General features: G+C 38.8%; 1 protein-coding gene across 2 annotated transcripts; it reads right to left on the reverse strand.

The window, feature by feature from the left end:
• Positions 1 to 1,876: 1,876 nt before the first annotated feature.
• RECQL (RecQ like helicase) lies at positions 1,877 to 17,181 on the reverse strand. Of its 2 annotated transcripts, none has more exons than XM_057369508.1 (15): positions 17,148 to 17,181; positions 15,605 to 15,676; positions 14,291 to 14,488; positions 12,240 to 12,419; positions 11,598 to 11,704; positions 10,477 to 10,675; positions 8,876 to 9,042; positions 8,396 to 8,477; positions 7,267 to 7,415; positions 7,064 to 7,181; positions 6,286 to 6,424; positions 5,488 to 5,579; positions 3,467 to 3,686; positions 2,251 to 2,380; positions 1,877 to 2,065 (listed from the first exon to the last, which is right to left on the reverse strand). In XM_057369508.1, the coding sequence occupies exons 2-15, from the start codon at positions 15,618 to 15,620 to the stop codon at positions 1,877 to 1,879; spliced, it is 1,986 nt and encodes a 661-aa protein (XP_057225491.1). In that variant the 5' UTR covers positions 15,621 to 15,676; positions 17,148 to 17,181. The 2 variants fall into 2 exon arrangements, with proteins under 2 accessions (XP_057225491.1, XP_057225492.1); XM_057369509.1 differs by lacking the exon at positions 17,148 to 17,181 and adding an exon at positions 16,617 to 17,099.
• Between the last annotated feature and the right edge of the window lie 55 nt (positions 17,182 to 17,236).

A 17,236-nucleotide genomic window follows, 5' to 3' on the forward strand; every position in this document is an offset into this window, starting at 1 on the left:
CTAATAYCCATTTTCATTTTGTATCAAGCTTTGGTACCAAGTAATACATCTTACAAAACTGTTTTCTCAGGATCACCAGAAATGAAGGATAAATGCAATTCTCTGTTAAGATCTTGTSTTGATCTTGCCAAAATACTGACTGGTGCTGCCACAAGTATCAGTTAGTGGTGCAACAATCTCTCTTAAGCTGGTTCCTATGACCAGAGAACAGTTTTAGGGCACAGGGTGCTCAGAGCTCTTAGTACYTGGAATGTGGGTTGCAAATATATGGCCTTACACCCTTTTTACTTTTTCCCCACCATAAGTTAACTTCTGAAATAAATGTATTGTCTACTCATTGAGGTACAGAACACAAGCTTTGCACAGTGAAAGCCAGGATGAGATGGCAGTTGAGAGCAGCTTTTTAACTGCTTGTCCTTTCAGCTGTCAGGGTAGTGGGGTAGAGCTGCACTCTATTCCTGGACATCTATTCCTGCTCTCCCTGGACAGCAGTTTTATCATCCCGGCTTTTGATTCTGTTCTACAGCTGCTGCTTGGGAGTTGCTATTGATTTAGGGTCAAACWGGGAACAATTTATTGCAAAGGTGGYCAKCCATATTGAGGCTTCTCCCAGACAAATCACTAATTTTTTTTTTAAGAGAATGACTTTTTAAAACTATATTAATTCAACTTTTTGCAAAGGCTTCAGCTAAAGGATTGGTGAAGGACAATAGGGTTTAGTCAATGTCACAATTGTACCAAAAGAATAAAGATGAAGAGCATGTTCTTAGTGATACTTGTTTTATATTTTTGTTACACATGGAAGTGTTGGGGGAGGAAGAGAACCAAAAAGCAACCACCCAGAACTTGGGTTTATTAGTGAAACTGAACTTGCCTTTTTGATCTTTGGCTGCCAACATGTTAAAAGTAAATAAAATTGAATCTAGCACTCAGCAGTGTGTGCCTGAGAATGCTTGCAGGCAGCAGTGGCTGTWTGAGTCTTCCTCAGGCTGGCAGGTTGTCTTGTTTGTAAACTTGTAAGTAGGTACTTCTGAAATGTACAGAAGTCATACATTTCTATTTGAATAACAAGCTAGAKCCATCCTGTTCTAAAGACAACAGACAGATTTCAAAGGGATAAATACACATAATATTTCACATAAATACATACAGTATTTCACTCAAATATGTTACAGTGGGTGTTAGGGACTCATCTCCCTGCTCAGAACTGCAGAGATGGCAATGCTCACATGTGCTGGAACAACCAGCCCTGGCACAGCAACAGCTTTGACCCAGACAGGGCTCCAGAGGAAGGATGCTGCAGCATGCCAGTCTCTGATGTCACTCCCTGGGGCTGGTGACAACAGTCACCCTAGGGAAGCTATRCCCTGACTGCAGTGGAGTCACTGGTGAAGGAGGAGAGTCACCTGCACAGCAGGCAGAAGGAAGAGGAGGTGACAGCATGTTCAGAGATGCTGCAGAGCTCAGGACCACCTAAGTCCTGTGCTGCGAAGTGGAGAAACCTCAAAATGACTCTCAGGAGCAGTGGGTGAAGACTCCCATAGGAAGGAAGTCTGGAAACCTGAATCTCTGGCTGTCCTTTCCAGACTGTGTGATCCTGCAATAGTATACACTACACTTCCAAAAGAATTAAAAAGGCAACATGGGCATTATATAGGTTTTGTACTCATTGCTGTATCCTATTATTTTGATACAAAGCACTTTTCCCTTCACTACTAGCCGCCTTCTAGATTTGCCGGTTTTTAAAGATACTTGTTCCCTCTCCAGTGTTTATTAAATAAAAAAAATGCCATTATTAAAGCACAAACTGAACTTACACACTGCATTGTCCATGGAGCAGCAACCATGATTGGATCCTAAATGTAGTTTGTGACACTCAGTCAATAACTACTGGTTGATCATTTCCAGCTGCCTGAAGCTTAGGCTTCTTTGCTTTTAAGTTAGGACTACAGCTGGGCCGTTTATGTTCCTGTGATTTCTTCACCACTGAATTTTGGACAGTSTTTGATACAGTCTGGGCATTTTCCCCACTTCCTTTTGAATTTGAAGATTGAGATGATTTGACCTGCAAGATACAAAGAGTTCAATTAAAATAACTGTTTTCCTTCTTTTTCCATGTTCCTACAGAAAGAGAATATTTATGAGATTGATAACATTACTACAAAAAATATTTTCAGCAGACACCAAATCATTAAACTAAGTTATAATGGAGATGATAAGTATATACCAAATTAGTAGAGATCTAAATACCTTGGAAACATTTTTCCTATTTGTTATTCCTTCTATGGTGATGACATGCCCCTCATTTTTCAGCAGCCRGGCTTTCGGTCCCACTTTCAGGTAGGATATCGTAGCAAATGCTGTGAAGCTGAAATCCTCCCTGCATGAATTAAATCAGTGTTACAAAGGAAGATTGGAGACACAGGCCAGACTATGCAACGAGAAAAATCATAGAATTATTAAGTTTAGAAAAGATTTCCAAAATCATCGAGTCCAACCATCAACTCAGCACTGCCACTAAATCATGTCCTCAAATGCCATATGYATGTTTTGTGAACATGCTCCCAGGGATGGTGACTCAACCACTTCCCTGGGCAGCCTGCTTCAATMTTGACAACTCTTTCCATGATGAAAGGGACACATAACCCTTCTGATGGATGTTCCAAATACCAACTTCATTCTGTTTTATCTATTCAAGTAGACAGTTGACTTAGAGCTACTCTGGTCAACACTTAGCATAATTCAATCTGTGGACCTTTACACAAACACTCAGACACACTTGTTAATCTCTTGAACCGCATGGAGGAAAATGAGGAAAAAGATGTAAAAAGTCATCTGCTCACCCTCTTAATAATATAAAAAAGTTGCACAAGGAGATGGAAAGAAAAGATAAAGGGGATTCAATATTTGATTTGTAGATATTCTTGGACTTACAAAATATGAGAAGACAAAACRCACAGCACACAGACAACTTATGAAGGCAGCACCATTGTTACTTTCACTATGCTTTCTTAAAATTTCAGAGTACCACTTTCCACACTAGCCAGTCTTTCCTGACTTAGACATCGTGTGGGCAATTCCCATTTGCTTTCTTCATCCATGGAATGTGAATGAGATCTGTATAAACTGCAGACTTCTCCAAAATTAATTTTGCTGCAGATTTAAACATTCTACCTGAATACAGAAGACCCCAGCTTTTTTTAATTGCACAAGATGCAGCATTCAAATGTTCCTCCAACTTTTGAAATGGATATATAGCAATATTTGCAGTGTTTTAAAAATATACTAAATACATCTGAAGTAAAAACAAGACTAAAGAATGCATCCATTAATGTTATACAGAAGTAACAAGAGAGTGAAGAAAAATGACTACTAGATGTTAAAAAACCAAACAAAACAAAACAGTTATCTTACATACTTCAGATACTGCTGCAGAAGTAATCTTACATACAGTTATCTTACATACTTCAGATACTGCTGCAGAAGTAAATGGGCAATAATTCTCTCCAGTTCCTCTCGAGGGTGCTTGGGTGGAGTAACTGCAGGAACCCTGAATTTGGACACACCTTTCCCAGACCAGGCATCAATTAATTTCAGTGGGGTGAGTTTCTCACTCATGCTCTCAGCTTGCTCAAGGATCTTGATTAGATCTCTGCAGTATCCTGTTACATCCATTTTCTCACATGCTGCAAGTAAAAGTGAAGGAACATTTAAACACAACATTCTTTGTAGTTATATRTATAGTTACATATAGCTATAAATACATATCTTTGTGCTGCATAATAGCAGTGGTTTTGTTTTGTTTTTAAACTTAACAAATAAAGCCATAATATTCCTTATGTCAAATCAGGATGTATTTATACTGACATATATTTTTCTCCATTATTAAAACTCCCACCTGACAAACATGTATTTACTGTATTTACTACTTGTATTTGATGTTACAAACCACAAACGATTTCAAAGCATAATATTTGCAAGGTAGCTACTATGTTACTCTACAGCTGGATTCCTTTTCCTCACCCACTGTGCTTATTACAAAAGGATTAGAGAGGACAGAGGAGGTGAAGACTGTATTTCTTCTCTCAAGAAAGTTATGGACAAAATGAGACAGACACAAAAAGCAGTAATTACATTATAGCAATAAGCTCCATCATCAATAATCATTACAAGCACCAAAACATCCATGGAGTACATAATAATAATCCTTCTACTCYACAATCAGAACATGGCACAGAGTTACCCCAATTGCCTCCTTTAACACTAATAATTAAGTACTGARAACCAAGTACTACTTCTAAGTTTCCTTAGAGCTTGCTTAAGCATCCAAAGGCCCTGGAGGAGAAGCAGCAGTAAAYAGGATATATTTCAACTTTATTTCATCACACGGCTCCTGCAAGCCTTTGGGGCAAGCCAGCTCCATACTCTTCCCAACCTCTGATCCCAGCATAAATTTCAGCTAAGACCCATTTCTAATTAGGACATGATAAAACATTGTTACTTACAAGATTTTGCAAGACTTTTATTACATAATTAACTGTATAATGAAAAAAAAAAAAGTCAAATTTTGGTTTGTCTGCTTTACACCCCTAAAAAATAGAGGGAAGTAAAGTCTARTTTAGAGAAGAGCTTTTAATGCAGACTTGTTCCTAAGTTTTTTCAAGTTGGTTTCTATATTATCCAAATGCTTTTTGCAACAGATATGTGGTAGAAGAAGATGGTATTTTCCAYATATTCCAAGAATTCACCCAGATGGTGCTCAATAAGATTTAAGGTGATTTTATGTCCAGTTAGAGATGCCCAAGACCAACCTTCTCTCAGTTCTTTCAGATCTTTCTTGCTTTCTATGGGGTTTCCTACATTTAAGTCACAGCACTCACTCTTTAAGTGCAGCAACAGATGCTTTGTTCATAACTTCTGAGTCTTTCAGCTTCCTGATGGGTACCAAAAATCACACCAAAACCTTGGAGTCCTCAGTTGTTATGCACAGTCCTGACCTAGGGACATCTTGTGAGCACACAGCACTGAAATCCTCGGGGATTTTCCCATGCAAATTGTGAGAGGATGTGCAAGCTGTACCTTCTCAGAGCCTAAGTGTGAACAACCTGGTATGCAGGGCCTCCTTCTCAACAAAGCTTTCACACCCAAACAAATCCTGAAACAAAACCTGACACATACCAGAACCCTTTTAAAACAGGTAAGCCAATCTCCCCCTTGCCTGAGGTTCCCTTTCGGGAACAGGTGAACAGCTGAGCCTAAAAAATACCAAAGTGTCCAACTTCAGGCAAAAAGCCACACTAGGAAAAATCCTGCTACACACCCTGATCTTGGCAACAATAGGCCACCAAAAACTGATATTCATAACAAAATCTGTACCTTGAAAGCAGGCAGTAATACAAGCACAGGTCACAGAATTTGCTTATAGCTTTTCTATACCAGGTATTTCTTTAGACCAACTTTTTTCCATGGTCTTTGTCCTTTACCTACCATTCTCTCTACAGCAGTTATCACACATTTTGTTGCAGTTTGCTGAATCCCAGACTTCATCAAAGTGATGGGCTATGAGCACCCGGCGACACCTGAAGAGCAGAGAGCAGAGAAGGGCTATAGAATCCAACTGAATAGCTAACACTTGTGTTGTACAGCATGAAAATGGCAAAAAAAAGTCCCTGGGACAGCTCAGATCTCAAAACAAGCATGAAGAATTATTACAGGAAAAATCAGAAAACAAGTAGTGCAATACCAGTATTCCCTATCAGCTATGCCAAGAGGAATAATAATTAAACACTGCTGTATGAACAGTTTGGTTGAAGCAGAAAAGTATAATCTGCAATTTCAAGAGAATGAAAAATTGTTAGAATATGAACTCATTGTTACCCTGAGGCCAACAAAGGCTTTCCTGGGTGCACCAGTTGTCCACAACACACACACAAGTGTTTTCCATGAAGTAKTCCACATAGCTCAGTGGAGCAGGTGAAGAATTAAACAGGTGGCCATTGAACACTGAAGCTTAGAATCAAAACCAAAGCATTACAGTTTGACCTCTGACTGGGATTTTGAAATTTAAACAGTGTTTGCTGACAGATACYTCACCTCAACATAACCACTTCCAGAATTGTATACTGGCAAGCTTGTTCCTGTTTCTGTGGGTGGTTTTGTTAGGTGATGAGTTTTGGTTTTGTTTTGTTTTCTTTTGTTTTGTTTTCTTTTTCAAATGCACTCCAAATACCCCAGCAAAATTAGCCTGTTTATAAACTAAACAACCAAGTCACCACAGTAACTTACTTGTTCATATTTTGGCAATATGATACCATATCATACAACTTCTCTTGGCCAACATTTTCCATCACTACCATTGAGCTGATTCTGAATATATCTCCAAACCCATAATACAAAATGCAGTCAGCTTTTTGGTCATCTCTACCTGCAATTCATTAAAATGAACAGAAAATTAAAATTTCAACCAATTGCCCCTCAAGTTCCTTGAAAAGCTTTACTCCACATAGATTCAAATAAGCCTTTGAAAAATTAACGGGATGCATAAGAGGAAAAAAACAAAACACCACAAAACATTTGGGGGGGCGGGCAGAAATTGGCCGTAACAGGTATTCAGTGCTGCTATCACTGATCTATTCTTWAAATTCCCTGCTCCAGACTTCCCATCCTATTTGTATTTTTGAAATTCACACAGTGATTAAACATTATCTAGAGACAATCATACATCCCAGTTGATATACAAAACACAAAAATTACAAATCGTGTATCAAATCCATGTCATGTTGTTCTGATAAGCCACAGATGTCATAGAWATCAAGTAATTAAAAAAATGCTGAGTGGAGGTCTAGGTACCCAGTTATTCTTTGTTGCACTGCAGTAGAGGCCTGGTCACGAATGCAGTTTATATGTAAAGCCTCTTTACAGAGGCAGGTTGTTTATACCCTTTGAAACCTGTCTCAAAGGCAAGAAATTTTGCACAAATGCCTGGAAAACTCAAGCAGTTTTATTAGTTTATTGGTTTCATGGATGTAAATGGCAACTTTGCAAAAGCCACTTYCTACAATACCTGCACGTCCACTCTCTTGGTAGTAGTTTTCCATGGACTTGCTCATAGAGTGATGAATTACAAACCTCACATCAGGTTTATCAATTCCCATGCCAAAAGCAACAGTTGCCACTACAACCTGGAAAAAAGAAAAATATTAAGAAATCATCCAGGTACCAAACCACAATTTTGAGATGTAAGTCCATGAAAAGTATTTACTTAACCTGGATTTGATTTGTTGCCCATCCTTTATGAACTTTGGTTTTATGTTTAGCATCCATGTTTGCATGGTAAGTCCCTGCCTTGATTCCCAGTTTCTGCAAACTCACAGTAACTTGCTCGGAATCCTTCTGAGAAAAACAGTAAACAATTCCTGCATAAAARTAAAAGAGGCCTCATTGTAATGCCTTAAAAAGACCAAATACTTAAAAATAATACTTAAAAAAATTGTGAAAGTTTTATTAACACATAAAATAAATAATTAAAAATCATTACACAGTCTTTGTGCCTATTTAGTCCATAGTATTGATGTTCATGAAGGAAACTTCAATTATCAGCTTGGATCTGAAGGCCAAAAGGGAAATACAGGTGCCAGTCCATATAATCATGAAAGTATTGTATTAATGYTCAAGGAGGACAATGCTTATTAAAGCTTAGTTTAATGGGTGCTATTCCCTCCAACATCTATGGTCATAAGGACATTTTACCTGAGGTTTCAGTTAAATCTRCTTTTTGTCATTAGCTAGGCTGGGCTAAATCAGGGATTACACACAAAGCCATGTGATTTGTGATCATCTTAGCACAGTTTGTATTCWGGGAGCTGCTCCTCACAGCCATAGATCTCCAAGCAGAGACAGGGACAGACTGCTGCTCCGGAARCCTGGGTTCTGCTGCCTTGGCAAGATGTCTCTCCCCTTTATTTCCACTACATTCATTGATTACATTACCACAATTCGTTGATTACACAAGTCCAACTTTTACAGTTCTGCTTTTATCTGCAATTCACACCCTTAATGTGTGATTTAAGAASACAGACAACCTTTTCTGAGCCTTGCTTTTACAATCTTTAAACTTCATATCATTATTGATGTAAACATTGTTCTATAGACATCAACATTCCAGTTCAATACTTCAGAAGATACAAATAAGTAGTAATKACATTTAAATACCAAGGAAGAGAGAAATTAATCAAGGTAAGAATCTTAGTAAATTTCTTTTATTGTAATGCTGGATGTTTAATGTATGGTGAAGGCAGAATTTCTCTACATYCTTCAAGATCACTTGAAAACATCCCAACAGCCTTGTAATGCTGAAGGTTATGAAAAGTAACCTCTGCCTTTTTACACTGTTTACCTGAGAGTCCTTTGTATCTTCCATTAATGGTCTTAACTATGTCCTCAATGAAATCTTCATTATTTGAAGGCTTATGCCGAACCTCAAAAAAAAAATTATGTACATGTCAGAGTTCAAGTGGGCAAATGATCTGTCAAAGTCTTACTATTCTACCTTTTACATTATTATTCTAGTTTTTCCAGTATAAACACAAATAATCTGTCCTTAAAAAAAAAAAAAAACATACCGTATTCTCTTTATGAACAGTCAGATTATAACTCAAAAGTCTATAGAAAAATAAACCCCAAAACAAACCCACAAGCTTTCCCCACAAAGAACAATAAAAGAACCTGTGACCCAAGTGAAATAATTCACAACCTTTTTGCCATCATAGGATATATTTTCCAGCAGGCTGAAGCAGTCTGAGCTTGCTGTCTGCCTGTCTCCTTGAAGGACACAGCATAACAGCATTAGAGCCCAACAAAAGGTAATAAGACCTACCTCATAGTAAAGGTTGGGCCGGTTGAAGGAAGCAGTAAAGGTAATGCACTTCTGAACATGCAAAATGTTCTGGGCATCCTTTAAAACATGATTGGTTGCTGTTGCTGTCAATCCAATCAAGGGAGTATTGGGAAACTGTCTTTTCAAGATACCAAGAGACTTGTAGTCTAAGAAAATAAAAAGGGGAAAGAAAGAAAGATTTCTCATATCACAAATGCAAACTTTAAAAAGGCATTCATGTAGACAGTATTTGATGGGGTAATACTACAATAAATGTTATTACTTATAATCTACTACTGAACTAATTTATACATCCAAATGAAGTAACAAAGCAGGTTGCACTTATCAGAAGAGATGTCTTCTAATTGAATTTAAAGAAGCAAATCACAGAATCACTTGGGTTRGAAGAGASCTTAAAGACCAACTCATTCCAACCCCTTGCCATGGGCAGGGACACCTCCCACTGTCCCAGGTTGCTCAGAGCCCCATCCAATCTTGCCTTGAACACCTCCAGGGATAGGGCATCCATGACTTCTCTRAGCAACTGTTCCAGTGCCTYGCCATCCTCACAGTAAAGAATTTATTCCTAATATCCAATCTAAACCTACTCTCAAGTGTGAAGCCATTCCCCTGGCCTGTCATTCCAGAGTCTTGTAAAATGTCCCTCCCCAGTTTCCTTTCAGGCTCCCGCCAGGTACTGGAAGGCTGCAATTATCAGGCACAATTCAGAAGGCAAGAATATATGAAAATAGAAATTTTTAGAAAATTAGAAAAATGTGTGACATTGTGTTAACCAGCATTCAGGTTATTTTGCAGGTCTGTTTTAACAAAYAGCTTTTGAGTAAACAGAGCTTTGCTAATAAACACTCAATGTGGAATATGGATAYATAGACCAGACTGCAATAATGAAAAATTTTAAAGGCCGAGCRCTGACAATCAACTGCTACATTAGAACAGAAATGCAGAGGTACGTATCCAAATTCCTCATGCCTGTTGAACTGGCCTGGCTCTTGGCTAAGGCACCTCTTTTYAGCAGAACTGCTAAGGCTGACTTAATAATTAATACTGCCTTACAGATCAGGTTTTCTTTCAAAGACAAGGAAACAGTAATCAACAATATTCTACAACATTCAAGATTGGAAAATGGCTGAATCACACTTTCTTTCCCTGTAAGCAAAGGGCATTTGTTTCCACTTGCTTTAGAGATTATTAGAATATATCTCATGAATTTAAAAAATGGTCTACCTCTTTCACCAGAAGTGCCAGGGAGTAATTTACAGAACACTTATGTAGCAGTAGATTACAGGTAACTGTTGTCCAAATGCGCCAGCAAAACCTTCMATTTTATGAAGCTCCAATTAAAGTAAACAGAATAAGGCATTTTTCAGAATACTGACAGCAAAATCTATGTTGAAATCATCATTTGCATGAACGTAGCTCCTGAACAATTTGTGAATTAAAGTACTTGAGCTAACACAGGTACTTGTCACACATTAAGAATTTAATTAAGACATGAAGGAAGCAGCTGGCCTTATTTCAGACCCAACTCATTATTCACTGATGCCTGAACAACCCTGCAAAGGGGATTCTGAGGAGCATACCAGGCCTGAAGTCGTGGCCCCACTGACTGCAGCAGTGCACCTCATCCACAGCAATRCGAGCCAGGCACCCAGATTGATAAGCCTTCTCCAGTTTGGACATGAACATTTTGCTCTTTGCAATCTTCTCTGGGGTCACATAAATGAGCTTCAGCTGTGAATTCCTGTTCAACATTTCTGTGTGGACCCACTTAACATGTTCCTGTTCAAAACAAAGYCAGACAGCAGCAGGTAACAAAGTGGGACAACACACTGAAGTTGCCTAGTGCTAAGCCTCTTAAGAAGTGATTASCAATTCATAAGGTGTAATTAACAGAGACTGATAAACTGTTTCACAGTATTAACCACGATAGCCTTTGTAGATCTTTATATATAAAAYGGTCATTTTAACATCTGGAAAATATGTGATGGAACTTTGAAGAAGCAAAGTGTTGAATATATGTCTTTGCTTCATCGTGTGGTATCAGTATTTTCTTGATAAATTATGATGTACCAAAAATGCCTGGGATACTGCAAGTGTAAAATAATTCCTTGCACACAACAGTGGTTTTTATTACTGAGTTTTCAGAGCGTTCTGCATCAAAGCAGTTWTCAAATTTTGCAGATTGCATCATGCCACTGACTTATCAAATCCACTGTCACATGCAAGTAATGATCATGGCCTCCTGCTAGCCAGGAAAATAACTGCAAAAAAATTGTCTAGTAAAACACAGGGAAATAAGTTGCTTCTTGGGCCTCTGGATCAAACAGCTCACCACCCTACTGTAAGATAAATAATTATATGTAAAASCCTACACTGCTAAACTTGCTAGTAGTGGACCAAAATCACCTCTCCAAGTCTAGAAACTGAGTAAGAATTTACAACACACACCAGCCAAAGGTACTTCACATCTTCTAAACAGCCCCAAGAAATCTACTTTATTCCACTGAAGGTGTTGGTGTCACTAAAATATAAACACAAGATATGTAACCCCCTTACCCATATCACAGTAMCCTCTTGACCAGATACTGTTGATAAAACAGCAATAGCTGATAAATCTGTGTCATTCATTCAACAGTCACAAGTAACTACACAGATAGGAGACACAAGCAGCTGCACCACAAAACACATAACATAAACATACCTTSCTGCTTGAGGCATTTAATAAAGCTGCAGAAATGCCAAGCTGTTCCAAAACCATGAGCTGATCTTCCATGAGAGATATCAAAGGACATATCACCAGTGTAAAACCTGTAATTATCAATCATTGTGCAAACTGAGCAGTTCAGATGTCACAAATATCTCGTCTAATTCTTTTTACTGATGCATCAGCCCTGCTCTGAAGAAACTGACAAATGTAAGCTTAAGGTTCGTAACAGCAGCAGATTCCCCTCCGTGGCAGCTGACAAGTGAGTGCCAGATCACATAGGGACAATTCTTATTAAATGTCCATGACATGCACCTCCTCTAAGGATCCAGACCACAAACAACTGAGCCTAACAGAGAGTACAAAAATTAATATACRAAACAAAGTAAGTTGGATATCTATGTCATGAGGTGCTGATTTACCACAGAACTAAGCAGTGGCATGTAGAGGTAAATTTGACATTTGTAAACAAGTAAACTTCCAATGAAATTGGATGAGTTATTTAAAAAAGAAACAAACAAAACCAAATTATCCAAACAAAAACCACACCAAATAATGTCCATTCTTCAAATAACTATAAAGGGGAGAAAAAAAATCTAACTCTTTATATTATGTCCTTTATTTCCCCCCCTTACATACCATCAGAACAGACAGCTGGTAACTGATAGCAAAGGCTCTTTCCACCACCTGTAGGCATGACAAGAAATATATCCTTTCCTGCCATTGCAGCATTTACTGTTTCAAGTTGCAGTGATCTAAACTTCTGGAGTTTAAATTTGCTCTGCAGTGCAGTCTTTATCTTCTCATACCATGGAAAATCTGTTAAGGGAAAAAACAACTCAACAAACACATTTCATAAGCAAATTAAAATATAAGAAGGAGGAGTAATTTACATATTCAATAACTAAATCTGCCAGCAACACAATTTTAGATCTGGGAAAGTGTTTAAAGATTCAATAATGGCACAAAAAAAGCTCCACACAACCTGAGTCTCCATAAGCCATTTTCTAGGGTGGACATTCGAAAACTCAGTAAATTGTAAACACAGTTCACGCCCAGACCAAAGTTCTCATTGCACATGGATGTAAACCCATGTGAAAAATTCAAAACAGCTGAACTTCAGAGGGCTAATGATAATGGTACCTCATTAGTCCAAAATTAAACAGGAATTAGAAGCCCACCCTGAAAATAAGTAAAACCAGGCACTGATCCCTACAATAGTTACTAAAATGCTTCCCCCACACAAATGCAGCAGTTACAAATAGTATAATGAAGTAGAGATACAGTTTTTCCATATAATCTATCAATAATAAGCTTTTTTTTWWAAAAAAAAAAAAGGAGGGAGGAAAGTTGTTTAATCTTCCCAAAAATCAACACCCTAACATGCTTATAAATAGGTTTTTCTTTTTTCCAGTAAAGAGCTAAAGACAGCATTTTTTAAAGAGATAATACTGCAAAAACTTACATTGCTGATTAATATACTTCCTGATGCATCTTTTTGGTACYATTAAAATTAAAATGCAGAAAAAATGTGAGAGCCAGGTTACATCACATGCAATGCAAGAATTAACTTTAGGACTTGAAGTGACATTGCTAAGAAATTTACTAAGAGCACGGTCAAAATCCAGGGCTCTCTGAATCCAAGAAAAGCCTCCCACTGACTTCCGTGAGTTTTATACTAGGAACAAATTTAGATCCTGCTCTTGTTCAACACATACACAGCATCTGATCATAAAGATGTTAATTTCCAAAGCACAGGAGGAACGAATTAGGCACAAAACAAACCAAATTATTTGCTCAGTAGCATAATTTGCAATGATAAAGTATCAGTATTCTTATATGTGTATAATTCTCTTCAAACACAGATAAATATGGATTCAACTACAACATTAATTTCATTTTTTAAAAAGCCCAAAAACGGTTTACATACAATAGTTATAGGCATCTCCAAATTGGAAATTAAATTCAAAAGAAGGAAAAAAATAATTAAAATATCTAAGTCAAATTTGGCAAGGCATAACATAACCAAGAACCAACTATCCAGGACTTCAGTTAATGGTAACCTTGAAAGATAGCAACCCTCACACCACCACGAAGCACTTGTCTTTTGCACCAATTCTACCATAATAATGTATTCTACGTTATTTTTGGCAGTCAGCATCCATCTAATTTGCATTAATTTGGTAAGACAGTGAAGCTACATAACCAATCACAAATACCGCCAATGTCCTACCCATTCAAGCAAAAGGAAACACCAGGAAGAAACAACTCTAAGTGCAAAATTATCATTATCAAATCCCGAGAACATTCAGAGGAATTAATTTTAGAACACAACAATGATACATATTGCAATATAGTTTAAGTATTTAGGATACAAGTATTGCAACAAAACCTTACTCCGGGATTTTAAGAGCAAATCAAATCGAGAATTTGCAACAAGCAAAGAATTAAAACAGCTACAATAGTCCATTCTGGTAGTACAGATAATTCTGCCCAGAACTCAAGATTAGTGTTTRGGAATGTCCAGTGAGACAAGTACAAACATTACCCCATTACCCTGGCATGTCAGCCAGCTGATGAAAATTAAATAGGACGATATCATTATCCAAACAAAACTCTGCATAAGTGCATTTTCCCCTACCAAATTAGTCCACCTTTCTGTTAAAATATTAGAATTTGAGTCTGCAAACCTTTTTTGTTCCATTCCTCAGCTGAGGTTTCACCATCTTTACTTGCACCTGCCTCCAAGTCTCCTGAGGACTGTTTTATCAGGTTCTTTATTCTCATCTTCTTTTGAAGGAGTTCCTGCTGCTTATCCACAAGCTCCTGTATCTGTATCTCCACTGCTTGAAGCTCATTCTCAACAGACTCCAGTGCTTCCTCTAGCACTGCAGGGAAAAGCAAGGAGAAAGCACAAYAGAGACTACAGTCATGTGCTGATGCCGGTATTAATTGTATTAATTGTACCCCAGCCAACCCCAATGTAAGCACGAGAAGTTGATAGAAAGCATTTATTACATGTGAGAAGCAATCTTAACCTCGGTAAGCTAAATTCTTCTGGAGCTGAAAATAGGGCCATTAGCAAAAAGCTGCAATTCATGAACCAAGATCTCCCTCCTACAGAGAACAAGAGAATCTGCTAAACAACAAAGTTAGGATATAGTGGGAAATTGCAGTTACAAACACAAGCCATTCTTCACATGTGAAAAAAAGTGAAGCAAATACTCCCCGAAAGCTTGGGTTGCACAAGTGAATCCTTGGCAGCAATTTGGCTCTCTCCATCCTAATATGCATTGCAGACTGTGAATTGCAGACTGTGTTCTAGAATCCAATCCCAAGAGTTTAAAAGAACACATACACCTACATGCCAGGCATGTATCACTATTTCAGAGACAGGTCAGCAAAGCCTAAGAAGAAATTACTTCTTCCCCACACCCAAAAAACCCAAGGTATTTTGATCCAAGCAGGTATGATAATATGGTTATGGAAACAAAAATGTTTGATATGGAAAAAATATCCTCATTTCAAATGGCACAAAATGGTAACATTTGTCTTTCTAAATGCCCACTGCTACTTAGCAGAAGAGTTAAGAATATCTTAAAAYATGAAGCACATTCTCAAAATATTGAAACTACGTAATTTCCTTGACAAAACTGATTTTCATCARACAATGGCTTGGGTTGGAARGGACCTCAAAACCCATGCAGTTCCAAACCTCCTGCCACAGGCAGGACAGCTTCCACTACAACAGGCTGCTCACAGCCCCATCCAACMTGGCCTCAAACACTTCCAGGGATGGGCAATTTTGGTTTTGTTTCCCCTAATAAAAAGTTATCCAGTAAAAGAATTTTCTTCTTCAAATCATAAGTATAATAGCACAGACCTCACAAACTATTTTCTGCATACATTAAATACCTATAAACAACAATCAGTAACATCAGGCGATTGTACCTGTTAGCTAAAAGACAGCAAAAKGAACATACAGAATACTAATAGTGGATTACCTGCAACAGCTGTCATCTTTGGAGATTAAGAATATTATCCTTAAGAGATCKTATTTAACCCAGCGAGTGTCACTAAAAAGAAAATTAAATAAATWCATTTTGTAATATATTTTATACATAAACCTTCTCAACTTAAAACAAATTTACTGCAGAAATTCTTCATTAACAGAGCTGTAAATGTAACAGTTTAAGTACTTGTTAATTTTATTTGCTTATATAAGTAAGACCCACTAGATGACAACTGCTTTTTCCCTTCTGCAAAAGGAACAGACAAATTCACAACCAAGTCCCGAGGCCACAGCTCATGAGGCTTCTGTATGAATCCAAGTGAATTGTGCCCAAGTCATAGATTTCCTGCAAGAAGAATGCTCTAACATAGACCTGTCACTCACCAAGCATCCACTGCCTTTTATCYCTTCAAAGACTACTTTTACAGAAGAGTCTGAACACATTATATTGTGCCCCTTAGAAAAGCAGCCACCCTAAGACCAAGAGGATTTGTCAGGAGGAAGCAAAAACATAGTTTGGTTCAGAGAAAAGGGATGCATTTTAAATAGATTATCAGTGAAATAAACATAGAATTCTATTTATTGGCACATTTTTTTAACAATCTTCATCAGATTATATGTCAACAATACCAAACTCAAGAAACTTGACATTTTCTTTCTGATATTGAATTCTGGACTATTTATTACATAGWTGGAAGCCAAATCCAATGGAAGGTGAAAAGGAATAAATTCAGGAAAKCCTCACTATCAGCTGATTCCACCACAAAAAAAAGACTCTCCCATCTCCTATAAATGGAGAAGGAAGTATATATTAAAAAAATCTGCATATAGAACACTTCCACATCACCCAGGGCCAGATCTCGACGCCTCTWATCACCTCTAGGGATGGGCAACCTACTCCAGTGTGGGAATATTTACACGCATATAGTGTGAATATTACACTGAACACATATACAAATAGATATAGTGAACATATACAGTAGGATWTTCTCAGCATTCCTCACCCACACGCCAGCCGCGGGCACGGCGCTTTCCAGGCAGGGAAGCACCTACTCGGCGGGGCTGCAGGACGGGGTGGGACTGAGGGATGGATGGATGAAGGCTRCGACGGGCAGCAGGGAARCCCCTGCTCGGCAGATGCAGSATGGAGCGGGGTGGGATGGAGGAAGGGAAGGAAACTGCCGGGAGAAGCAGAGAAGCGTATGCTCGGGGAGYGCAGGGCAGAACGGGGAGGGACGGCGGGAGGCTGCCGGGAGCAGRCGGGGAKGCAGTTGTTCGGTGGATGCAGGACRGAGCAGGATGGATAAGAGGAAGGAACAAAGGCTGCCAGGGCCGGGCAGACGAAGCAGGACGCCACCACGCCTCACTGCCCCGTCCTCCCGTACGGCGAGCGGAGCCTTGGCTCGGGCCGCCGCCTCCCGGAGCCACCCCCCGGGTCAGGGCCAGCCGCACTCCCGCGCCGTTTATCGTTTATCCTTTATCGTTTATCCTTTATCCCTTTTCCCTCATCCCTCATCCCGCGCCCCGGCTCCCACCTGCGCCGCGCGCCGGCCCCGCCCCTTCCGCCCGCCCTCAGCCACTGCCGAGCGGGCCTGGGCGCGAGCGCCGCCCCTCCGCCAATCAG

This window comes from Malurus melanocephalus, unplaced genomic scaffold (assembly GCF_030028575.1).
Source record: "Malurus melanocephalus ecotype Western Australia unplaced genomic scaffold, MMel_1.1 scaffold_112, whole genome shotgun sequence".
Taxonomy (NCBI): Eukaryota; Metazoa; Chordata; class Aves; order Passeriformes; family Maluridae; genus Malurus; species Malurus melanocephalus.